Below are 27,309 nucleotides of genomic sequence, written 5' to 3'. Positions count from 1 at the left end.
ATTCCACTCCAGAACTTTTCCATGTTCCTTATCTACATCGACCACCAAAGCTATTTATTCTCTTCCCCATTAAATGTTCTATTGTCCCCTTAAATACATCCATAGGGTATGGTTCAGTTAGTAGCATTGTTACCTATGAGCCAGAAGTTTGTGGGTGCAAACTCCAAGTTTGACACTACAGTGAAGCGATGAAATGCTGCACTCAGATATATTTTGAATGAGACGTTAAGGACCCATCTGCCCCCTCAACTGCAAGTGGAAAATCCCATGGCACTATTTCAAACCATAGAGGGCTTCTATCTGGCTAATACCAGTAAAACAAAATTATTTAAACATGATCTGATTGCTACCAGGTTGTTATTTTGTGAGGAACTTGATGTAGAAATCAACTCGTACACATTTCCTTCATTATAATAGTGACTACACTATTTAAAAACTGCTTTATTTAAATAAAGCATTTTGAGAATTCTGCAGTCATAAAAGACACTGTGTAAGCGCAGGTCTCTCTTTATGTAGATGGGACCTCTTCTTCAAGAATGAGCAAAATCTAATACACGTGGATTAAACTGACAAATATACTCACTGATGCTTTTGAAAGTTGCCCAACCAATGTTGCTGAATCCACGAAGACTCAATTGAATAACAAAAGGACGAAAACTCCGCAAAAGATTTGCTATGTCATTGTCTTCAATCTGTTTTCTTACTGGTGAGAAGTTAATCTGAAATGAAAGGTTTCAGAATTAAGACACAGTAAAGCATCATGTAGACAGCATGGCTCCTTCATGATGTGACTTTTACAAGTTCAAAGCTTTTTTGCAAAAAGGGATAATGTATATTTTGATTTCACAGTCTTGTGTTTCATTTAACACCTCTACAGATTCATCAAGTCTTGTTTAAATAGGGAATCCCCATAGTGCCATGAAACATTGACAGCTCAATTTATATCCATTTATTACAAATGGAATTTTGATGTTCCTGTATTTAGAAAGAAAAAGAGAAACTGTCTTTTTTCAGTCCTCCCTATATTAGCTCTAGCTCAATCAAAACTCTGCTGCATATATCCTAACGCACTCTCAGTTCCAAACTTCTAACATCCTAGGTTCATTCGTTGGCAATCCCCGTGTGCAATGAGGATGGCCAAATGGATCTCATCGAAGTGAGATTAGGGTTGTTAACCTGGGCCAATCAGGGAGCCCTGGCTGACAGATATAAATAGGAGATCTATTTTGATTTAGTCCCTACCCTCCCCTTCACTGTTTTTGATCACACAGCACTGTCCTTTGATGTGAAGGGCAGTGTTTGTCACTGGCCACCCGGGTGTTTTCCTATCTTCCTGGTGGTGGAAATTGAATAAAAGATTGGTGCACTTTGTGTCTTTCACTGTGTCTCCCACCCGCACACACACACCATGGGTGCTGGGGATAAAATAAGCACTACCGCACTTAGGTGGTAGTGTGGGGGTTAATGAGAAGAAAAAAAAAAAAAAAAAACCAGGAGAAAGGGCAGTGCTTGTCACAAAAAAAAAATAAATAGGAGATCTATTTTGATTTAGTCCCTACCCTCCCCTTCACTGTTTTTGATCACACAGCACTGTCCTTTGATGTGAAGGGCAGCGTTTGTCACTGGCCACCTGGGTGTTTTCCTATCTTCCCGGTGGTGGAAATTGAATAAAGATTTGTGCATTTTGTGTCTTTCACTGTATCTCACACCTGCACACACACACACCATGGGTGCTGGAGATAAAATAAGCACTACCGCACTTAGGCGGTAGTGTGGGGGTAAAGAAAAGAAAAAAAAAAGAACAGGAGTGTCCTCCCAAAAAAAAATAAAAAAAATAAAAAAATAAATAAATAAATAAACAGGAGATCTATTTTGATTTAGTCCCTACCCTCCCCTTCACTGTTTTGATCACACAGCACTGCCCTTTGATGTGAATGGCAGTGCTTGTCACTGGCCACCCGGGTGTTTTCCTATCTTCCTGGTGGTGGAATTTGAATAAAGATTCGTGCACTTTGTGTCTTTCACTGTGTCTCCCACCTGCACACACACACCATGGGTGCTGGGGATAAAATAAGCATACCGCACTTAGGTGGTAGTGTGGGGGTTAATAAAAAAAAAGAAAAAAAATACCTGGAGAGTAAAAAGAAAAAAAAAGAAAAAAAAACCTGGACAGTGCAAAAAAAACCAGGAGTGTCCCCAGTGGAGGGCTCTCTACGCGGGAGTCCTCCCCCTTTCTCTCGGGGATCTGGGGTGGAGGAAAAAAGAAAACAAAAAATAAAAATAAACAGGAGATCTATTTTGATTTAGTCCCTACCCTCCCCTTCACTGTTTTGATCACACAGCACTGCCCTTTGATGTGAACGGCAGTGCTTGTCACTGGCCACCCGGGTGTTTTCCTATCTTCCTGGTGGTGGAATTTGAATAAAGATTCGTGCACTTTGTGTCTTTCACTGTGTCTCACACCTGCACACAAACACCATGGAAAGAAAAAAAAAATAAACAGGAGATCTATTTTGATTTAGTCCCAACCTCCCCTTCACTGTTTTGATCACACAGCACTGCCCTTTGATGTGAAGGGCAGTGTTTGTCACTGGCCACCCGGGTGTTTTCCTGTCTTCCTGGTGGTGGAATTTGAATAAAGATTTGTGCACTTTGTGTCTTTCACTGTGTCTCACACCTGCACACACACACCATGGGTGCTGGGGGAAAAAAATAAGCACTACCGCACTTAGGTGGTAGTGTGGGGGAAAAATAAAAAAAAGAAAAAAAAGAAAAAAGAAAAAAAATAAACAGGAGATCTATTTTGATTTTGTCCCTACCCTCCCCTTCACTGTTTTGATCACACAGCACTGTCCTTTGAGGTGAAGGGCAGTGTTTGTCACTGGCCACCCGGGTGTTTTCCTATCTTCCTGGTGGTGGAAATTGAATAAAGATTCGTGCACTTTGTGTCTTTCACTGTGTCTCACACCTGCACACACACACCATGGGTAAAAATAAATAAATAAATAAATATACAGGATTGTCACCAACACCTTGGAGTTGTTCAGGGAGAGGTGGGCGCCGCAGGGAGTGGAGTGCATCATTTCTCCCTCCAACTCTCTTTTTGAAAAGAAAAAAAAATAAATAAACAGGAGATCTATTTTGATTTAATCCCTACCCTCCCCTTCACTGTTTTGATCACACAGCACTGCCCTTTGATGTGAAGGGCAGTGTTTGTCACTGGCCACCCGGGTGTTTTCCTGTCTTCCTGGTGGTGGAATTTGAATAAAGATTTGTGCTCTTTGTGTCTTTCACTGTGTCTCAGACCTGCACACACACACCATGGGAAAAGAAAAAAAAGAAAAAAAAGAAAAAAAAAGAAAAGAGAAAAAGTAAAAAAAAAATACAAAATAAACAGAAGATCTATTTTGATTTAGTCCCTACCCTCCCCTTCACTGTTTTTGATCACACAGCACTGCCCTTTGATGTGAAGGGCAGTGTTTGTCACTGGCCACCCGGGTGTTTTCCTATCTTCCTGGTGGTGGAATTTGAATAAAGATTTGTACACTAGAGAAAAAAAACAGGAGATCTATTTTGATTTAGTCCCTACCCTCCCCTTCACTGTTTTTGATCACACAACACTGCCCTTTGATGTGAAGGGCAGTGTTTGTCACTGGCCACCCGGGTGTTTTCCTATCTTCCTGGTGGTGGAAATTGAATAAAGATTCGTGCACCTTGTGTCTTTCACTGTGTCTCACACCTGCACACACACACACCATGGGTGCTGGGGAAAAAAATAAGCACTACCGCACTTAGGTGGTAGTGTGGGGTTTAATAAAAAATAAAAATAAATAAATAAACAGGAGATCAATTTTTATTTAGTCCCTACTCTCCCCTTCACTGTTTTGATCACACAGCACTGCCCTTTGATGTGAAGGGCAGTGTTTGTCATTGGCCACCCGGGTGTTTTCCTATCTTCAAAAGAAAGAAAAAATAAATAAATAAACAGGAGATCTATTTTGATTTAGTCCCTACCCTCCCCTTCACTGTTTTGATCACACAGCACTGCCCTTTGATGTGAAGGACAGTGTTTGTCACTGGCCACCCGGGTGTTTTCCTATCTTCCTGGTGGTGGAATTTGAATAAAGATTCGTGCACTTTGTGTCTCTCACTATGTCTCACACCTACACACACACACCATGGGTGCAAGGGAAAAATAAGCACTACCGCAGTTAGGCGGTAGTGTGGGGGTTAAAATTTTTTAAAAAACAGGAGATCTATTTTGATTTAGTCCCTACCGTTCCCTTCACTGTTTTGATCACACAGCACTGCCCTTTGATGTGAAGGGCAGTGTTTGTCACTGGCCACCCAGGTGTTTTCCTATCTTCCTGGTGGTGGAATTTGAATAAAGATTCGTGCATGTTGTGTGTTTCACTGTGTCTCACACCTGCGCACACACACCATGGGTGCTGGGGATAAAATAAGCTCTACCGCACTTAGGTGGTAGTGTGGGGGTTAATATATAAAAAAAAACAAAAAAAAGAGAAAAAAAATAAACAGGAGATTAAAAATAAGCACTACCGCAGTTAGACGGTAGTGTGGGGGCAAACAAGTAGAAAAAAAGAAAAAAGAAAGAAAAAATAAACAGGAGATTCAAAGACTCTCCTCTCTCTAGGGACTGGCTCTGAGCTGGCTGGGCAGAGTCAATGTATTGTGCACACGTAAATAAAGGGTGACAATGATGGGACACAAACCTCTGAGCAGTTACATAAGTGGCAATGAGAGAAAACAATTCGCTCCTGAAGAAGATTTGCTCGCAGCAGTCTTTGAGTTGGGTAAGCATTTCTGGCATTATGGCTGTAAATGTGTTGCTGGAAAAGTGCAGCAGGTCAGGCAGCATCCAAGGAACAGGAGAATCGACGTTTCAGGAAGAAGGGCTTATGCCCGAAACGACAATTCTCCTGTTCCTTGGATGCTGCCTGACCTGCTGCGCTTTTCCAGCACACATTTTCAGCTCTGATCTCCAGCATTTGCAGTCCTCACTTTCTCCTAGAAGATTTCTGGCATTATGCCTTTATTTGGGAAGCATGACACATTCAAACCCGCCATTGAAGACTGGACCCAGTAGATGGGAAGAATGCATTTTTTTCTGGCCAAATAACATTGGGGAAGATGGAATGCAACGAGTAATCATTCTGACTGCTTGTGGACCCACAATATTTTTGGTTATTGGGAGACTTACATTCCCTGAGGCACTAGATACTAAAACCTTTCAAGTGTTGGTGGATTTAGTTAAGGAATGTTACGACTCCAGTTCTGAGACGTTATCGCTTGTATTTGGCAGTTCCTACACTTCTCCATCTCTCTCTTCCTTTAGGACCTCTTTGTCCAAGTTTTTGACCAGCCATCCTAATATCACCTTATATGGCTTGATGTCAATACTTGTTTGATACTCATCGTGACTTGGGTTTTATCACTTCATTGAAAGTATTACGTAAATGCAAGTTGTTGCTGTAAAATTTCCAATCAAGTATGATCTGGGGACTGGGATCAGCAATTTATCTGAATAGCATTCCTTTTCTTTTCTTTACTATAACCTTTTATTATTTCACTCACTGAAACAGGTCCATTCTGACTTTTAATTCTGATTACCATAGCATAGCACAATGTGTTATTTACTAAAAAGGAGGGGAATTGTTGAATAACCGATGCTTAGAAACAAATTGGGAGATATTTAGTAGTAGGAATATTAAATTTTTGGGGTATAGTGTCTGCTTTGAGGACTCTAAGTCAGAGAAACAAATATTATGAAGATTAAAAATCTTTCTAGACTATCTCTTAGGGTGAAAGTGATGGCCTTATGGGATTATCATTAGACTATTAATCCAGAGAATTAGGTAATTTTCTGGGGACACACGTTTAATGCTGGCCATAGCAGATGGTATAAATTGAATTCAATAAAAATGTGGAATTAAGAGTCTAATATAAGTGCCGATTGTCAAGAAAAACCTACCTGGCTCATTAATGTCCTTCAAGGAAGGAAACTGCTGTCCCTACCAAGTCTGGCCTAGATGAAACATTAGATCCACAGCAGTGTGGTTGATTCTTACCTGCCCTGGGTAATGTTGGTAAAGCCAGCAATGCTGTCAAGCTATGAATTAATATGTAAACAAAATCTCCTAACCTTAACATGCCTGTATTTTTCCATTTCCTCTGCCAAACATCTTCATGACTATATGAGCAAAACTGCAAGTTTATAGCCAATTAGGACAACACTGTTCTAGAAGCTCAAACTCAGCCCGAACTCAGTAAAAATAATCCATATTCATCTGTCAAATATTTTTTATTACAAAAGGGAAAACTTCTAATCTTTTAGTTAATGCTAGACTTCAAGCCAGATGAAAGAACCCACGGGTGTCATTTTGACATTGTGCAATAGTGTAAAGTGGGTAAAATTGAATTGTAGGCCTGTTTTAGATTACTTACAGTGTGGAAACAGGCCCTTCGGCCCAACAAGTCCACACCGCCCCACCGAAACGCAACCCACCCATAACCCTACATTTACCCCTTACCTAACACTACGGGCAATTTAGCATGGCCAATTCACCTGACCTGCACATCTTTGGACAGTGGGAGGAAACCGGAGCACCCGGAGGAAACCCACGCAGACACGGGGAGAACGTGCAAACTCCACACAGTCAGTCGCCTGAGGCGGGAATTGAACCCGGGTCTCTGGCGCTGTGAGGCAGCAGTGCTAACCACTGTGCCACCGTGCCGCCCACATTTGTCTATTTCAATTTCCATTGAATCTAATCAGTGACCAAAATACTATGAGAAACAAAAACAGAAGTTGTTGGAAAAACTCAGCAGGTCAGGCAGCATCTGTGGATAGAAATCAGAATTAACATTTCAGGTCCAGTGACCTTCTTTAGTTCTGATAGTAGCTCGGAAAGGTTGGTATTTATGCAGAAGATGAGGTGTGGGAGGGTGACAGTAAATGAGAGGTGGAGATAGTACCCAAAGAGACAGCAAAACAGTTGGACAGATTAAGGAGTGGGTAAAGGTCTTTCCGAGGGAATGAATAGCTTCTAATGGGGACTTTTAGTAGTTGACAATGGATTTTGTGTGGCAGCAAAGCCTGGTGTATGGGGTTGTATTATGACATGGGAGAAGGTGCCTCAAGCCCTAAGATTATTGAACTCAATACTAAGTCCCAAGTGGAAAATGAGGTGCTGTTCTTCCAGCTTGCACTGAGCTTTACTGGAATATGCAGCTCGTCTGAGTCTGGTGTTGGCTGGGGAACACGGTGGTGTTTTGAAGTGATACGCAATTAGAAGTTCATGGTCTGTTTTTCAGACAGGGTGTAGGTGTTCTGCAAAGTGATCACTAAATCTGTGCTTCTTTTCCCCAATGTAGAGAAAACCATATTGTGAGCAGCGAATAATGTAGACTAGATTTGTTGAAATACAGGCAAAACTTTACTTCACCTGGAAGGAGTATTTGGGGCTTTTGATAGTGAGGAGGGAGGAAGTAAATGGGCAGGTGTTACATATTTTGTAATTGCAAGGTCAGGTGCCGCAGGGATATGGGGACATGTCGAGTGAAGGAGGACTGGACCAGGGAACAGTCTCTGCGGAAAGCTGACAAGAGGGGAGGGAAATATGTGTCGTGGTGGCATCTGAAATCTTAACTCTGCTTTTTCTCCTCAGATGCTGCCAGATTAGCTGAGACTTTCCAGCAATTTCTGTTTTGTTTACTGATTTCCAGCATCTGCAGTTTTTTCAGCACTTTGCTAATCAATCTGCTATCATCTTACACTCAGGTTACAAACTGAAGTCCTGTTGGTCTGTTTCCGCTGTCCAGGTGAATGTTAAAGATCAGATACTTCTTTTGAAAGAAAAGTGAGTTCTTACAGTCTCCTGCTCAATATTCCTTTATTAACTCATCTGGCACATAGTACAGATTGATTGATTATTCATCTGATTTTCTGACACAGAATGCACACATTTTCTTATATTGCAATATTCATTCTATTTCAAAAATTTGTTACATCAGGCCCTTTGGAGTGTTTTGATATGATAGATAGTCTACACGTGAAAAATTTCTTTTTTCACTCAAAGTAAATGGATGTCACTGAGTGAGCCAGCATTTATTGACCATCCTTAATTACACTTGAGAAGGTGGTGGTGAGCTGCCTTCTTGAACTGCTCCAGTCCATTTGGCGTAGGTACATACCACAATACCATCAGGGAGTGAGTTCCAGGATTTTGACCCAGTGTTACTAGATGAAAGGCAATATATTTCTAAGTCTGCAGGGTGAGTGCCTTGGAGGGGAACTTGCAGTATTGGTATTCTTGTACACAGTATTTGCTGCTTTTGTCCTTCTAAATGATAGTGGTCCTGGGCTTGGCTAGTGGTTTTAAAATCACCTTGAAGCATTTGCAGAAACAGTACCAACAGAAGTTATCAAACTAGCTGCAAGTAATTCCAACAGCCAAGGCAAATAACAGTAACTTCCATTTAGAAAAAGGGTTATTGGACCGAAAATGTTAACTCTGATTTTAGATTAGATTACCTACAATGTGGAAACAGGCCCTTCAACCCACACTAACTCTCCAAAGAGTAACCCACCCAGACCCATTCCCTCTGACTATAATGCACCTAACATTATGGGCAATTTAGCATGGCCAATTCACCTGACCAGCACATCTTTGGATTGTGGGAGGAAACCGGTGCACCCGGAGGAAACCCATGCAGACACAGGAAGAATGTGCAAACTCCACACAGTCACCTGAGGCTGGAATCGAACCTGGTGCTGTGAGGCAGCAGTGCTAACCACTAAGCCACCATGTCCTCCACAGAAGCTATCAGAGTAGTTGAGATATTTCAGCAATTTCTTTTTCTGTTTCAGATTTCCAGCATCCACAGTTCTTTCAGTTCTTTTTCAACTAACAGCATTGCCCTGTTAAGTGGGAGATCCCAATAGACTGAGGACTTCCCAAGCTGTTCCAACTTCAAGTTTATTTAAGCAACTTCTTAGAAATTTGGTGACAAGCCTTAGCTTTACAAGGTCCTCCACTTTCTTCATTAATGGAAGTAGGCCTGTCTTGAGATAGACAGAGACCATAAGCCAAACATTCCGTAACCAGACTTTCAACTCATGGAACACAGAACATAGAAGAGTACAGCACAGGAATGGGCACTTCAGCCCACAATGTTGTGCCAAGCATGACACCAAATTAAACTAATCCCCATTGCTTGCCTTTGGTCCATATCCCTCCATTCCTTGCATATTCATGTGCTTGTCTAAAGTACCTTAAATGCTCCTATTGTATCTGCCTTCAGCACCACCCTAGCAGTGTGCTCCAGACTCCTATCACTGTGTAAAAAAAATGCCCCTCACATCTCCTTTGAACTTCCCCTCTAACCTTAAATGCATGCCCCCTCATATTAGACAATTCAACTCTGGGAAAAAGATTCTGACCGTCAACCCTATCTACGCATCTCATAATTTTATAGGCTTCAGCCAATTCTTCCTTCAACCTCAAGTGCTCATAGCTCATACACTCTAATGCAAGCAGCATCCTGTTAAACTTTGTCTGCACCCTCTCCAAAGCTTTCAAATCTTTCCTGTAATGTGTGGTCAGAATTGAATGCAATACCCTAAATATGGCCTAACCAATATCTTATAAAGCTGCAACATGGCGTTTTGACTCTTGTACTCAATTCCCCAACGAATAAAGGCAAGCATGCCATGCACCTTTACCACCTTACTAAAATCCATGTAGACATGTTCACTGCTCTACCCTCATTGATCACCTTGTTGAAAAATTCAATGAAGTTAGTAAGACATGAACTGCCCGCACAAAGCCATGCTGACAGTCTCTAATTAGGCCGTGCTTTTCCAAAGGCACATAAACCCTAGCCCTAAGAATCCTCTTCAATAGTTTCCCAACCACCAATGTGAAACTCACCAGTCTACATTTTCCTGGATCATCCTCATTTTCCTTCTTAAACAGAAGAACAACATTAGCTACTTACCAGTCCTTTGGGACCTCTCCAGTGGCTAGCAAGAATACAAGGATCTTGGTCAAAGCCCCAGCAATCTCCTCTCTTGCCTCTCTCAATAACCTGGGTAGATACCATCAGGCCCTGGGCACTTAGCTACCTTAAAGGTCCTCAAGAGACCCAACTACACTTCTTTCTTGATATTAAAGTGCCCTAGCATATTTGCATGCTCCACACAAACCTCACCATCTTCCATATCCTTCTCCTGGGTGAATACTGACACAAACTACTCATTTAGGATCTTAACGACATGCTCTTTCTCCAAGCACAAGTTCTCCTCTTTATCCTTGAGTGCTCCTAGCTTCTCTATTGTTATCCTCTTGTTTTTAATTTATGTATAGAATGCTTTCAAATTCTCTTTAACCCTACTTGCCCAGGTCTTTTCCTGGCCCCTTTTTGCTCTCCTAATTCCTGCTTGAGTACTTTCCTGCTTTCTTTATATTCTCCATGGGCCCTGTCCAATTTTAGCTTCCTAAACATTACATATGCTACTTTTTTTCCTTTGGACTAAATCCAAAGCCTCCCTCATTATCCAAGGGTCCCTTACCTTGCCATCATTGTCCTTTCTCTCGACTGAAACATGACGGGCCTGAACTTTGATTAGCAGATCTTTAAACACTCCTACATGCCAAATATGGACTTGCCAGTAATAGCTTCTCCTAATTAACACTCCCTAGCTCCTGTCTAATACTGACGTACTTTATCCTCCTCTAGTTTAGCATCTTCTTGCAAGGTCCTGACTTATCCTTATTCATAACTACCTTAAAACTCAAGGCGTTGTGATCACTGTTTCCAAAATGCTCTCTCACTGAAAGATCAGTCACCAGGCCAGGCTCATTAGCCAACATAAGTCCAGTATGGCCCCTCCTCTAGTTGGACTATCCACCTACTCTTTCAAGAAACCCTCTTGGATGCACTTAACAAATTCAGTCCAAGCCTTTTGCTCTAAGGGAGTCCCAGTGAAAATTGGGGAAGTTAAAGTCATCCATTACAACAACCCTGTTGATTTTGCATTTTTCCATAATCTGCCTACATATTTGTTCCTCAAACGTCACAGTGGCTGTTGGGGGACTACAGTATAACCCTGTCGGAGTGATTGCACCCATCTTATTTTTGAGCTCTTCCTTATTGCCTCAGATAATGAGCAATCCAGTACGTCCTCTCTGAGTGCAAATATGACATTCTCCCTGTTTAGTAATACAACTCCCCTACCTCTTTTACCTTCCTCTCTATCTCATCTAAAACAATGAAACCCTGGAACATTGAGTAGCCAGTCCTGTCCCTCTCTCAACTAAGTCTCTAATGGCTACAACACTATGATCCCAAATACTGATCCAAGCTCTAAGCTCATCTGCTTTATCTTTAATTGTGCGTTGAAATATACACACTTCAGTCCACCATTACCGTTGTGTTCATTTACTTATCTCTGCCTGGCTTCCCTTTCTGAGTTATTGGTCCTAACATCTACCTTCTCTTCAATCCCTCCACTTGCTGACCTTCTGGTCACCTAAATTTATGACAGTTTTTACTACGTTAACCTGTAACTATCTTTGTGAGCATGCGTGTGTACGTGAGAAGAAGTGAGAGTTTTCACATTTTAAATTCAGAGTAAATGTGTGCAAATAAATAAACTATTTTATTTTAAGGCTCTCAATTATTCCCCAATATTCCAGATGGCAACAGCAGGATTGGCAGCATCCAGGCTTCTGTGCCCAGGACCCATCCACTCCATCAGCTTTTCTTTCTTTTTTTTCCTGCTATTCCAGTTATTCTTTCTTTTTAATGCTGGTACTTATCTTCCAGGGAGAGCTTGGTCATAAGCAGCATTGGCAGCAACGGCATCAATGAGGAAAACAGCAGGAAGGTGGCTTCACCCTGATCCTAAGTATAGTGGTGGCTGGTAAGCCCGATAAAGGACTCTGTTGTGGCTGGTGAACCTGGAGAAGGACTCTGTCAGATGGTGGTGGTGCCGCTGGTGAGCTTGGAACACTACTCTGGCAGTGGTATAGAGAAGACAGTTGGCGAAGGGCCGAGTATGGGACCTGCTATTGGCAGCTACATTGGGAAGGTAACATCAGCAAGATGGTGTCTGAGGAACAGTGACTTCAATGTTGGTTGGGTCCAGTGCTGATGGCGCCAAAGAAGAAGGGTTGTGGACTCTCTTTAAACTATTTTTTTCTATTATTCTTAAACTATTTAAAATGATGCCAGAATCACGGCAACAGTGGAAACTTTTCATTGTAATTTACTGAATCTTTCACCGTATTCACTGTAAAATACACGTGACAATTAAATCATTGATTCATTCAAAAGTTTACTACTGAAATTATTTAATTGGAACACTCAAACCAGGGACACGAAAGCTCACACTTCATTGAATTGATTTCTGGCAGCAAACAGAACACAGATTTCATCTGTGACAAAATATTACAACTGCAATAGGAGGAGTGTGCTGATAATTAAGCTCCACTACTCATCAATCTCACCACTAATATAAATGTTTTGAATCAATCATCAAAATAGTAATTTTTTTAACTACAATCCAGAATAAAGAAGACCAGGTTTATTTAATGAATTTAAAATATCCATTTATTAAAAACAAAATTTATTCTTAAAAACAGTTTAACGCATGGAAACTATGATCTAGAATTAGAACCATAATCCTTTAATCCCGAAGACAGACAATCACACAAATCAAAAAGCCAACAATCTCTCCAGAGATGGTGCACAGAATCTTCCCAACCCCTAAATGAGGTAGGCCATTATGGTAAGAATGTTGGGATAATTATGTGAAATAGCCAGTGAGGTATTCCTAAATATTGACAGCAAAATGTTTCAATTTCCAAACAGCAAGACAAGACCAACCAACAAGTGAGTAGCGAAAAGTTTATTTGCATTCACAAACATCTTATCACCTAATCTCATTTTATTAATATGAAGTTTTCCATTCTCTCACCAACTAGATAGAAACCAGACGGCTTAAATCTTGATGGTTACTTGGTGACATCAGATCATTGCTTGCTCCTCCAGACGCCTGGCACCAACATCCCTGGGCATATTCCATGGGCATAATGGATTACAACCCACGTTCATGGATGTTGGCATGTATGAGTTGCACTACAACATCATGGCACATCTATTCAATTACAATAGAGTTCTCACTTCAATGCTGTGCTTTTGAACACACTATCACCTTTCATTAGAACACTAGCGTGGAGACACTTTTTGCATAGGACAGGCACCCATCTTAAAGATCAGACGAGGCTGCATCGCAATGCTGTTCACTTGCACTTTAAACTCTCTCTTGCATTTGCCTATTTTGACGCTAACAGGACCCTTGCCTGACCTTCCTTTGTCTTTTGGCACTTTCCACCCACGGTGCAAGGCTCACAGTTCTCCTTTCTTATTGTGCTGCTTAGCATAGACTCGACCCTCAGAATGATCCCATTCTCTTAGTCTTAAATTAGTCATAATTCTGAGAATATGCCCTCTGTTCTTAGACTCTCTCCTGAAGGGAACCATCCTCTCAGCATTTACCCTGTCAAGCCCCTTAAGAGTCTGGTATGTTTAAATGAGATCATCTCTCATTCTTCTAAACTCCAGTGAGTAGAGTTCCAACCTGTTGAGCCTTTGCTCATTAGACAATAATTCCTTACCAGGGATCATGTTAGTGAACCTTCTATGATCAGCCTCAAATGCACTAATCTCTTTAGTTAAAAGGACCAAACTGCTCAAAGAACTCCAGATGATGTCTCACCAGCACCTTGTATAGCTGCAGTAAGACTTCCCTACTCTTATACTCCAACTCCCCTTGAAAATAGGGCCAACATTTCATTAGCTTTCCTGATTACCTGCTGTACCTTTGTGCTAGCCTTCTGTGTTTATGCACAAGTCCCTTGTTATTATTGGAAAATTACAACCAATGTACCCACTATTTCCTGTAGCTACTTATTTTAGGATCTTTGGATTCAAGCCATCAGGACTAGGGAACGTACCTGCCTTTAACTCCATTTAGTTTGTCTAATATTACTTCTTTAGTAATGGCAGTTAATTCCTCTATTATATTCTTTAGTATTAGTGGGATGTTTTGAAGTACTTTCCGCTGTAAAGACCAATGCTCCTTTTGCTCCTCTGCCAATTCCTTGTTTCTCATTACTATCGCCCAAATTCATTTTCTAAGGGTCTATGTTCGCTTGACCACGCTCTTCATTTTTATCTAGTTAAAAGAAGCTGTTGCTGGCAGTTTTCATATTCTTCACTAGTTTACACTCATAATTTATTTTCTCTATCTTTGCTGGATTCTGAGTTCATCCCAACCTTCACAGCAATCAATTCTTTTGCCTGCTTATGTTTTTCTTTCAACTTAATACTGTCTCCAACTTCCTTGGTTATCCATTGTTGGTTTTTCTCTCTCTCTCTCTTAGAATCTTTTCACCTTACTAGAATATATTTTTGCCAAGAGTCATAAATTTCCTTCTGCTTGCCTGTCTTTCCTGCTAATCTATCCATCCAGTCCACTTTAGCTAACTCTATCCTCATTTCATTGTAATTCCCTTTATTTAAGTTGAACACAGTTGTTTCTGACCCAAATTTCTCACACTCAAACTGAATATTAAAGTGCATCATGTTTTCATCACTATTTCCTGGGGAATCTTTTACTTAGAGGTAATTTATTAAACCTGCCTCATCACCCATTACCAAATCCATGATAGACTATTCCCTGGTTGGCTGCACGACATACTACCCTAGGAAACTATCCGTAATGCACTCTATGAATCATTGCCTAGCTACCCTTTCCAATTTGATGAATCCAATTTGATGAACCCAATCAACATGAAAAGTAAAGCCACCCAAAATTATTGTTCTATTCTTTTTATATGCACCTATTATTTTTTGATTTATAGTCTTTGCTACAGAATGGCTACTTGTTAGGAAATAAAATAATTGTTGCCGGATCAGTTCATTAAAATTATCGGGAGTCGAGACCTTGAGTATTAAGCAGCTTTATTGCATGATCTTGGGAGTACTCCTTCCTTCAGAGAAGTGCAATGTAGTCAGTCAAAGTACAGAAGGTTGCAGGTTATATAGTATATCATAAGCATACTGACTGTTTGTTACCTAGCCTAGGGGCAGTTACAGGGTTACGTAAGGCCAATGGTCAGTTCGTGTAGCTGCTACATACATTTTGCAAGTTTGTACTTTTCAAGTCTATATAACTGAATATTATCCCATGCTGCTGGTTTAAACTGGACAGGAACAGATAAGCGTTGAATAGACAATGCCTCACCTATGAAAGTAGAACTAATCTAGGGAACAGGAGCAGCGAGTTAGGCTTATAGCTACAAAGTCGTTTCTTGCAAAACAAATTCCTTAACTTATTCTAAAAGCATTGTGTCAGCAGTATGCGCTGGGCTGTGAGGATTGCTTTATGACAAAATGGCTTCCACATGATTTTGTGTCAAGTCTTGTGTAAAAACATTTTCTTCCATACTACTGTTTGGGGGTCTATATACACTACTCATGGCAATGTCTTCTTTCTCTTGCTGTTTTTTACCTCCAAACAAATGGACACTACATCATCCAAACCTAGATCTTCTCTCACCATTGTCTTTATTTCATCTCTTATTAACAATGTTATGCCACCACTTTTCTCTTCCTTCCTGTCTTTCAGGAAGGTCAATTACCCTTAAAAGATGCCAGTTCTGATCACTACAAGATCATATCTATTTATTCAATATGCACCATGTCTCTCTCTCTCTCTCTCTTAACTCTTTGAAAGGTCTGTTTGTCTTTTCTTCAAAATCACTTTGGCTCCCTATAAATAGCAAGTGACTTACTGCATATATTGAGGAGAAAGTGAGGTCTGCAGATGCTGGAGATCAGAGCTGAAAATGTGTTGCTGGAAATGTGTTACTGCATATATTACCTGTTTATCTCATTCCTTAATAAAATTACAACCATTCCATAACATCCACATTTTTCATGTAGTTCTTAAATATATAAATACATATTCCCAATAAAGACACTTATAGGAATTTCAGTGGCAGATGAGCTGAGGCAAGAACCTAATTGGACAATGTAATGGAATGTATGTAGCTGGTCTTGATGATAATATCAAATGCTATGTCAAGGTGCAAAAGGGGATGGAACATATGGCAGCAAAATTGATGGTCTAATGGTCAGCAAGGTTACCTCAGTGTTCAACGGTACCTTGATCAGATGGGCTAATGGGCTGAGGAGTAGCAGATGGAGTTTAATTTAAATAAATGTGAGGTGCTGCATTTTATCCTGTCAATTAGGGCATGTCTTATGAATTTAATGGTAAGGTCCTGGGGAGTATTGCCGAACAAAGAGACCTTGGAGTGCAGGTTCATAGTTCCTTACAAGTGGAGTCACAGGTAGATAGGATATTGAAGAAGACATTTGCTATGCTTGCCTTTATTGGTCAGTGCATTGAGCAAAGGAGTTGGGAGGTCATGTTGCCACTGTAGAGGACATTAATTAAGCCACTTTTGGATACGACATTCAATTTTGGTCTCTCAACTATAGGTAGGATGTTGTGAAACTTGAAAAGGTTCAAAAAATATTTACAAGAATATTACTAAGGTTGGAGGGTTTGAGCTATAGGGAGAAGCTGAATAGGCTGGGGCTATTTTCCTTGAAGTATAGGAGCCTGAGGGACGACGTTATAGAGGCTTATAAAATCATGAGAGGCATGGATAGGGTGAATAGCCAAGGTCTTTTACCAAGGCTGGGGTAATCCAAAACTAAAGGGCATAGGTTTAAGGTGAGAGGGATAAGATTTAGAAGGGACCTTAGGGGCAACGTTTTCACACAGAGGGTGGTACGTGTATGGAATGAGCTGCCAGAGGGAGTGGTGGACACTGGTACAATTACAATATCTAAAAGGCATCCAGATAGGTATATGAATAGGAAGGGTTTAAAAGGATATGGGCCAAATGCTGGCAAATGGGATGAGATTAATTTAGGATATCTGGTCGACATGGGCAAGTTGGATTGTAGCCCCATGCTGTATATCTCTATGACTCTCTAAGTAAGTGCTGTTGTTTCAAGGGCAGGTTAGAAGTTTGGAATTCAGCAATGAATAAATCACCTCCTGTTGTGTCATAGCTTTTCAACCATCTACAAGGAACACCTTCCATTGCCTGGATTAGATCTAACAACACTTAAGAATATCGACGCTATCCAAAATAAAGTCGTCTGTTTGTTTGACATTCACTTCCGGCACAACAAACAGTGGCAGCAGTATCAATTATCTACAAGATGCACAGCAAAAACTCAATTGACAGCACTCTCCAACCCTGTGATCCCAACCAATTAGAAGGACAGGGGAACACATACATGGGAAAATCATCACTTGCAAGTTCCCCGCTAAAACCCAAACTCTCATGACCTGGAAATATAATACAGTTCCTTCCCTGTCACTCAGTCAACATTCTGGAAATTTCATCCTAACAGTACTGCTGATCCATGGACTGCAGCAGCTCAAGGTGCCAGAATGCCACTTCCTTTTCAAAGGCAAGTTAGGGATGGGCAATAAATGCTTGTCTGAGGCTCACATCCCAAAAGTAAAATAAAAATAAATGTTTATTGTTGTCACATAAACATATCATTTTCTCAATCATTATACATACCTTGCTCCAAAGAGAACTTGTCTGTGCGATCACCTTCCAGACTTGACAAACCTTTGCAGCTCTTACCAGTTCCTTAACACCAAGATAACTGAAAACCTAGAAAGGAGGAAATATATTTAGAAAATTGCCATTAAAGCAACTTAAGTACACTTACTTGTTAAATGAACTTTGTAAAGTTTTGTGTTTTCAGTTTTAACAATATTGATTCTTGAAGATGGCTTGTGAAAGTGTCTTAAAACTCTCCAGTAACTTCTGTCTTTCTTTCAAGTAATACAGTATGCTGTACATTGTATAATTGAATATTTGCAGTTTGTGGGTAAGAAACTCTATTCTGTTTGTACAAATCTAATTTTGGTATTAGTTAGAATTACAATGAAATTTGGAATTTCACACTTTTTTTAGTGTTTCAACAAGGTCTCTTTTTGAATTGCATTGGATCCAATTAATCAATGAAGCAGTTCAAACAGGTTCTTCTAGGTACGTCAAATTGTCCTTTTGTGTTAGGAGGATATGAACTAGCCAACTTAATGCAACCAAGCACTTACGTGCAACTTATTGTAGAGTACTAGAACTGGGTAATGAAGGAAGTTAGGGGAAGAAGGGAAAGAGGTGCTCCATTGTTTCTTTTTATATAACTTCTTCAGCCTACAGTAACTGATTCTTTCTCAGCCACAGGAGAAGAAGCTAGTTATTTGTTAAGTATCTTGTAAATGGTTCAACATATATGAGATCTGGTGGTAAGATTAATAAAATATATAAAAACAAAAATAAATACAGAATTTAATAAAATAATTAAGTAGTCAATTTGAACATGCTAAGGATGGCAGGATGGGTGACATCTCTCAACTGCAACATGAGGACACACCTTGATGTTTGTTTGATCAGGGCAAACACAATTGAGGTAAGTGTTTGAATTTCAAGCAAGATCAGCCCAAAGTTTATGAGCTAGAGGCTGAATTATATAAACACTGTAATATATCAGGGAGGGGGAATGTATCCTGCTTCCTTTGCACCAGAAAGTAGTTACACCTCTTAAGATTGGGTTGTCCAATTTGGTCTGTGTTCACAGACAGGAGATGACTGTGAGTGACTCAGGTAAGGGAATCCTGGGGGCAGGAACATAACAGACTTAGACTTGCCAATTTTCCAATAAGTTAGAGGTTCTTTCAATTTGTCTGAATCAGAGTGTGGGCTGTAGAGTGAATAAGCCACTTGACCATGGCAATTTGGGACAGGCAGCCATTCAAGTGGGGGATGGGAGCATAAAAGGAATGTGATGGTGTTAATTGATAGTATAGACAGAGAGATTGACACTGCTTTCTGCAAACAAAGTGTATGAGTCCAGATAGGTGTGTTGCTTGCCTAGTGTCAGAGTTCAGACATCCATTCAGGGCTAAAGGAGAATTTGCAATGGCAGGGGAGGATCCAATTATTAAGATTCACGTAGGTAATAATGCATGCAAGGAGAAGAAAGAAAGAGTCAGTTTGAGGAGCTAGGTACGAAATTAAACAGAACCTCAAAAGCCATGATCTCTGGATTTTTACCTGAAAGACATACAAATTGGCATCAGACAAATGAAATTATAGAGATAAATGTGTCACTCAAAGACTTGTGTGGGATTAGTATAAAATGTTGCCTCAGCCACAGCTAAAGTATTGGATGTAGTTCTGGAATTTATAGGAGGGATGCGATAGGACTGGAGTGGATGCAGAGGATTACCCATGTAGGCAATTAGGTAATTACATGCAAAGCATGTTGAAGGCAATGCAAGCCATCAAAAATGAGGGGAGAGATAGGGAGATGGGGAGGAAAGTTCACAGCTTTATGGGCCTTCTTCCTTTTTGTGATTTTACTTGAAATCACTTCAACTCAAGTAGGTGCCTCCCTGGTCAATGGCAATATTGTCCCTGGACCCTTTATCTGCACACTGGACAGCGGCATTGCATCAGCCTCAAATCATCTTATTGTTTATCATCAGCTAAACTCAGATATCAAGTTTTGGTTTTCTGGTAGCTTTGCTTGGGCATCACCTGTGAGCTTTGAGGTAGCAAACATTGGGAAGTTAGGCATCTTCTGCCTTTTAACTATTGATTCAGTGTATGAAGCTTCCAGCTTACAAACAATGTTTAACCCATAAGGTGGGATAGAAAGCTTGTAGCTTTAGGAAAGAATGAGAAATACATGTGAAAATCCTGAAGAACACATTGCTGTATGGCACAGTGTTGTACCAACATCAGAACTGTAGCATATGCTAGCAGGTTACACAACAAACACATTACATGTAATTGAAGAGAATCAGTGTGAAAGTCAAAGGAGTGTTTAGTACGACAAGGATGGACTCCAACAAGTCAGGGTACCACCTTAGTCAGCCCAGAGGCTGGGCCATATCCAATGAGGTATTTAGTCAATCCAACGGAGGTTTGGGAAACAGCATGTTAAAGTCTGTCAATTGAGCCAATCAATTTTGGAAGTCAAGGCCTTGCTTATTGGTCCTTCAGGGTGTTGTTATGAAATCAGTCCAGAGGAGTGAGCTGTACTTAATCCAATCTTCCTATCAAATCAGTCCAGTTGATGGACTACCACAATAAGAGTTTTTTTCACAAATGTGGGGACAGGAGCGTGGCACTGGAATATAAGGCTATTAGGAGCCAATCACACTCATAATTATTCAAATTAGTTGACGATACTAACCATCTGCCTTCAATTCAGTTAATCTGGAATTCAACAGGGCTCTTATGGGTCAGTGGTAGGTGTCCCTAATTCTCGATCAGAAGGTCCCAGTTTAAGTCTCACTTGCTACATATCCATTCCTGAAGAAGGGCTTATGCCCGAAACGTCGATTCTCCTGTTCGTTGGATGCTGCCTGACCTGCTGCGCTTTTCCAGCAACACATTTTCAGCTCTGATCTCCAGCATCTGCAGTCCTCACTTTCTCCTGCTACATATCCAAACAGGATAACTTAAAATAATTTTTCTTCATTTAATTGAATTCAGATATGGAATCATGAGGATGTATTGGAACTATACGGTGTCAATAATTGCCGCCTTGTGTTCGATCAATTCAACAATACTCAATGAAACAAGTCATTTGCCATCAAAGAATCACCTTCTTGATTGGCTAAATCACACACTCTTTACTGAGAGCACTTTGGTGGTACATGTACCAAAGATGTGTGTCTAACTCTCCCCTGATTTATAAATGTTTGTCCTTTAACCTTGCACAATATTCTTTCTGTGTAGGCGCTAAATGCAATGTCACGCTATCCAGCATCACTTCACGGCCTCTGTCGATGCTCAATGGATTGAGGTCTGCGCTGTGAGTCAATTGCACTACCTGCAAGCAGGGGAATCAATGCATATGCATGGACATTGGCCCTTATCTAACACCCTAATGTTTTCCTCCCTCCATACACAAAGGTGTACCTGCCAATGATGTAGTCAGCAATTAGCAATTTTTGAGAGGATTTATAGTTCAGGTTGATGATAAGTATGTAAGTTAGCTCGCTGAACTTGAAGATTTGTTTTCAGACGTTTTGTCACCGTGACTAGGTAACATCATCAGTGAGAGTGTCTGGTGAAGTGCTGGTGGTATGTTCCGCTTCTCTACAGATCTTGGTTTAAGGTGGGTGATGTCACTTCTGGTTCTTTTTTTCAATGGAAGGTAGATGGGATCTAAGTCGATGTGTTTATTGATGGAGTTCTGGTTAGAATGCCATGTCTCTTAGAATTCTCGTGCATGTTTTTGTTTCACCTCTCCTAGGATGTGTCTTATCCCAGTCAAAGTGGTGCCCTTCTTTATCTATATGTATGGAAACTAGTGATAGTGGGTCATGTCTTCTGGTGGCTCGATGGTGTTCATATATCCTGGTGGCAGGTTTCCTGCTTGTTTGTCCAATGTAGTGTTTATTACAGTTCTTGCATGATATTTTGTAAATGATGTTAGTTTTGCTGGTAGTATCTAATGGATCCTTTAAGTTCATTAGTCGCTGATTATGTATGTTGGTAGGTTTGTGGGCTACCATGGTGCCAAGGGGTCTGTAATCTGGAAGTCATTTCTGATATATCTTTGATGTAAGGTAATGCGCCTATAGTTTTTGGTTGCATTGTGTCTGCTTGTTTGGGTTTGTTTCTGTGCCACAAAGAGAGAACACACAGAAAAGGCCAATGCTATATGATTGCTCGGGAATAGACAGCCTGTGTACGTCTATGCTGTACATTGCATGGGTCTGTGACAGTGTTTCTGGTATATTTAGTGATTTGTTTAATACTGACTACCCTAGGATGTTCAGTTCTTATCTTTGGTCACCCTGCATCCGTGCCTCCATAATTTTGGAAGTTATTTCAGCTAGGAATGCACAATGCTGCACATGTATTTATGAGGCAACTTGAGCACTTCAGCTTGAAATTCTTCTCCCACACAAATTATGGCATTTCCATTTTGTAGTGAATAATGGATAACAGCTTTACATTTTGATGATTTACATAGATCTTTATGTCTATTTTATCATCATAAGGTATCCATCCATACATATGAAGCACCCCTTTAATGTAATGCATCAAAATTAAAACAAACAAAGTAGGAATAAGTCACACTACCTGTAGTATAACTGACCAAGGTAAGAGGGAAATAATATCCTTTATATCTCCTGGAGGTGCCAATTGTGTATCACTCTCATCATCCAATTCGCCTCGTTCCAGGCGCTATATGGAGAGAAAACAATAGCATATGTTGAACACAGTGAAATTGGATATTATAGCACAACATAAATAAAAATCATGAATTAAATCATAGTCTCTTAGACACTAATGCAGAACTAACTGGATTTCTTCTGACAGTCACTTGTTGCAATATAAACTAAATGTCTGATTACAGTTGAGCTGAATTTCAAGTTTCTAGGACTCTGCCAATTTGTGCAAAAGAATAACTTGTGTAGTGGGATGGATCAGTGACATTGGAAATGCCCATGTCAAACAAGCAGGTTAAATATCTATTTATTAGAATGTCAGCCTGCAAACCATTTCCAAAGGAATCTAATTATATTACACATTTAATGTAACACAACACCTCAAAGAACTTTGCAATCATGTTACAAACTTAAACCACATAAGTAAATGCTTGAATGGATGGCCAAAAGCTTGGTAAAAGGTGGGTTTTAAGGGGAAGGGGCTTAAAGAATTAAAGTGAACTAAAGAGGTAAAAATGTGCAGGGAAGGAATTTCAGAGTTTAGGATCTAGTGATCTGAAGGCACAACCACTAATGGTAGGATTGTTAAAATAGAGATGCTCAACATGGCACAATTAGAAGAACACACACTTTGGAACACTGCACAACTAGAGGAAATTACAGACATAGGCAGTAATAAGGATGTGGAAGCATTTAAAAGCAAGAATAAGAAGATTATGATCAAGATGTAGTTAACTTGGAACCAATATAGGTTAGCAAGTAGAGCGCAGCTGACTGAATGGGTCATGGCGCAAGTAAGGACCTGGTCACTAGATCTTTGGATATTCTCAAGGTTCTGAAGGGTAGAATGTGAAAATCTGAACAGGAGACATTGGAATAGTCATATCTAAAGGTATTAGATAGGAGGATTACAGCAGTGGATGCTTTGAGATGGGGCATAGTTGTGCAAAGTTCAAAAGGTGATTGACTGAGTCAAATATGAAAGGAAGTCCTCACATAAAGTTCTGGCTGTGTTTCTGAAAAAAGCAACTTTAAGTGAAGCATATTTTCCCATAGGAATCTTTATTGAAGCAAAAGTAAGCTTACTGCAGATGATTTTTGCCTGGAGAATCCAACATATAAGTTGAAAAACTGAAACATACATATGCATCATATTCACAGATTCCCCACAGTATGGCAAGAGGCCATTCAGCCCATCGAGTCTGCACCAACTCACTAAAGACCAAACCACCCAGATCCAGACCCCATCCTTTTCCCATAACTCAGCATTTTCCATGGCTAACCCACATAAGCCTATACATCCCAAGACACTATGGGACAATTTGGCATGGCCAGTCCACCTAAACTATGTCTTTGAACTGTGGGAAGAAACTGGAGCACCCAGCTGAAACCCATGCAGACACAGCAGAACATGCAAATTCAAAACAGACAGTCACCCAAGGCTGGGATTGAAGCTGGGTTCATGGTGCAGTCAGGCAGCAATGCTAACCACTAAGCCCCCATGTCAACTAAGTGACTGAGTGACTGAAACAAACCTAAGTAAAATATCCCTTTTTTTTGCTTAGGATTTAAATAAAAGTAGTAGCATTTATACAATGTACTTAAACTCATAACTTTAATAACTTGAATTCATAACTGCTGTCTGAGCTCCAGTTGTTCCCTTAATCAATTTCTCTGCTAGAAAAGTTTTACGAACTTCAGCTCCTAGACACAGAGAATCATAGAGTTATACAGCACAGACCTGAGGTCCAATTTGTCCGTGCCGACCAGATGTCCTAAACTGATCTAGTCCCATTTGCCAGCATTTGGCCCATATCCATCTAAACCCTTCCTATTCATGTAACCAGATTTTGAGCATCTTTTGAAGAACACTGTTAGTTTGGCGATGACAAGAGTATGCAACAATAGGTTGCTGGTCGAGTTAATGGATGTAGGGCCAGGATCATCAAGATTGAAAACTTTGTCCAAGGATTGCTGAACAGTTCTCTTTTGTTCTTCTCAGTGGATCATCTTGAAGCAGTTAATGGCAACACTGATTCATTCACTCTGGCATTGTATTCATTGTTCAGGTTATTCCCAGTAACAGTTTCTATTGCCTTGTTGGAAGTTGGAAAGTCCTTGACAGGTATTTCTTTGACAAATCTTGAGGAGGGGTTGTATTTCAGTGCAATCTTCTTCTTCAATGTTCATTCACACTCAACCTGCATTAAGTACTCTTTAGATAATTCTTTTCCATGGAACGCAAGTAATTCCCACAGGCCAGTAACATCCACTTCATCAAAGCCAGTCTCCTTCACGAAGGCTATGTTTGTATCCTGAACCTCAGGCAAAATGTCATGAGATTACTCTTAGCCAATAATCATTTGGGCCATAATCTCCACTGCACACTGTTCAGATATGCCAACAACACTACATTCCATGCATCGGGGATATTGCCAATGTTTTGAGGATGTTGCGTCACCAAAATCCCCTGACTGATGATGTGGCCTTGATGGGTTTGGAGACGGTAATAGGCCTTGAATGTTTGATTGCTGCCTGATCCATGGGATGAAGTCTTATTCAGGGGCAGGAAGTGATTTCATCAAGATGGATAGGATTACAAACACAACTGTCCAACAGGAGCAATATATTGAAATATAAATTTTCTGTGGTACAATAAGCTCAACTGGCAGGGATGATATACAGAGTGAACAATATCCAAAAGGGTGTCACCATCATTCAGACTTGCTATTTGAGTACAAATGATATGCATTTCACCTCAATGTCTCACACTGGGACACTACTAGGGTTTAAAACCTCCTGCAGCATTCCGATTGGATGGAGTGCGCAAGTTGTCATATTCCAGATAGATACAAATGACACATGCAGAACTAGGAAAAGGGCTCTGCAAAGGGATTATGGGCAACACAGGGCTAAATTAAAAGCAGAGCTACAATGGAAATAATTTCCAAATTACTATTTGAACCACATGCAAATTGACAGTGTAAATAAGATTAGAGAGGTAAATGCTTAAAGATTAGTATAGAACTAAGAGGTTCCAATTCATTGGGCACTGGTACCAGTACTGGAGAAACAGAGAGCTGTTCTGATGAGAGGGGCTTTATTCATACCATACAGGGGACTGTTTCCTGATGAATGATATAACTAGGGTTGCAGATAGGACTTTAACATAATTAGTGGAGGTGGGAGAGATCAATTGAAGGCAAGTATAAAAAAGACAAAAAGAGAGTAGAGGTTCAAGTACAGAAGAAGTGAATGATAATTCAAGTGTGACAGGTAGGGGCAAGAAATATAAGCAGAAGAGTGCAGCAGAAATTATAATCTGACTAAGTAATGATAGTAAAAGGTCAAAACTTGAAACTCCAATCTGAATATATGCAGCATTTGTAACAAGATAGATGTGTCAACAGTAAAAAAGTAATAAATGAGTATGCCTTGATAGCTAATGAAGTGACATGTGTGCTGGGAACCAATATCCAAGAGTGCTCAAGAGTCCAGAAAAATAAGCAAAAAAGAAAAGCAGGTGGGGTACATTTGTTAAGAAGGGAAGCATCAGTGTAGTGGCGAGTGTGGTGTAGTAGATTGTGACATGGAATCAGTTTGTGTGGAAATAAGGAATAGTAATGGAAAAACTAATGGGAGTGGTCTGAAGGCCTCCGATGAGTTGCCTGACTGTAGCGCAAAGTATAAGTCGGGAAACAATAGAGGCATGTATGATGGGCACAATTGTCATCAGTGGTTTCAATCTACTTATTGACTGGACAAATCAGATGGGTGGGGGTAACATGGAAGTCAAATTTGTAGAGTGCATCAGGGATTGTTTCTTGTAGCAGTAAAGTACACAATGTACATGGGAACAAATGAGTTTAGATCTAGTCTAAAACAGGCTAGGAAAATAGACTAAGGGGAATGTCATTTGATTGGAGGTAGCTGACATTTAAGCAGATATTTCATAACTTGAACATCCTGTTCCTGTATTGCACATTTCTGCGTTTAACGTATTCAGCAAAAATATATTCAGATTTGCAAACGTCTTACCATGTTCTCCATAAAGCTGCTTCTAGATCAACTAATTCCACCAACGCTTGTAACACTGAGCACTTTGGTTGATTTTGTGAGTTTTTACCATGGATTGTTCACACATTTTAAAACATGCAACTTCACTGCAAGGCTGATGGTTTTCCAAAATCTCTTTGAAGCAGTGGGAATATCACCAAATTCTGGACTCAAAAGGGATTGCAACACTAAATTAGAAATATGGAATAAGAGAACTTTAAAATGACTCCTCTACCTCCTACTTTCTAAATGGCTTATGACTCCTGCTCTTGCTGCTCTTCTCAGCAAGTTTATGGCTTCTCTGCTTTGACTGTTCTAGTGATAAAAAGGCTCCACTGCCTGCTATCACAGTGACTGGCTCCTCTGTCTCGTCTGTCCCTCAATGCCTTCAAAATGGCTCCTCAGCCTCACTAGTTACAGTACTCTTCATTCCAGTATTTTTCAGCTAAACAAATCCCAAGTCAAGGAAAGAAACTTCACTTCACCTGTGTGTTGTAGAAGAAGCAAAAAAAATCAAAATTAGCTTCAATGAAAAATGTGCCATAAGGAGCAGACTTCTTGAGTGCAGGAAACACTTTAAAAACAATGTTTACAACAGCATAGGAGGTAATGGGCAAGTTACACTTACAAGAGCCAGTGGATGTCTGTAGAATACAGAACAGTACAGCACATTACAGATCCTTCAGCCTTTGATGCTGTGCCAGTCTTTTATCCTACTCTAAGATCAGACTAACTGACATACCCTTCATTGTACTATCTTCCATATGCCTATATAAGGGTCGCTTCAATGTCCCTAATGTGTCTGACTCTACTACCACTGCCGGCAGTGCATTCCATGCACCCACCACTCTGTGTAAAGAACCTAC

At 40.3% G+C, this 27,309-nt stretch overlaps 1 protein-coding gene across 3 annotated transcripts in view; it reads right to left on the bottom strand.

Moving 5' to 3' along the window:
- Positions 1-27,309, bottom strand: part of fbxl13 (F-box and leucine-rich repeat protein 13) — a 317,084-nt gene that overhangs the window by 209,390 nt on the left and 80,385 nt on the right. For all 3 annotated transcript variants that reach the window (XM_087999504.1, XM_087999505.1, XM_087999506.1), the window contains exons 9-11: positions 22,299-22,403; positions 17,703-17,798; positions 584-719 (exon numbers count right to left, since the gene is read on the bottom strand). In XM_087999504.1, the coding sequence (XP_087855630.1) occupies positions 584-719; positions 17,703-17,798; positions 22,299-22,403 (337 nt within the window). The remainder of the gene's footprint in view (positions 1-583; positions 720-17,702; positions 17,799-22,298; positions 22,404-27,309) is intronic.

The sequence above is a fragment of the Chiloscyllium plagiosum genome, unplaced genomic scaffold, assembly GCF_037043375.1.
Source record: "Chiloscyllium plagiosum isolate Xiang-an unplaced genomic scaffold, Cpla_swu_hap1 HiC_scaffold_23, whole genome shotgun sequence".
In the NCBI taxonomy this organism is placed as follows: Eukaryota; Metazoa; Chordata; class Chondrichthyes; order Orectolobiformes; family Hemiscylliidae; genus Chiloscyllium; species Chiloscyllium plagiosum.
The sequence above is the reverse complement of the archived record's forward strand: the minus strand, read 5'-3'. Positions and strand labels throughout refer to the sequence as shown.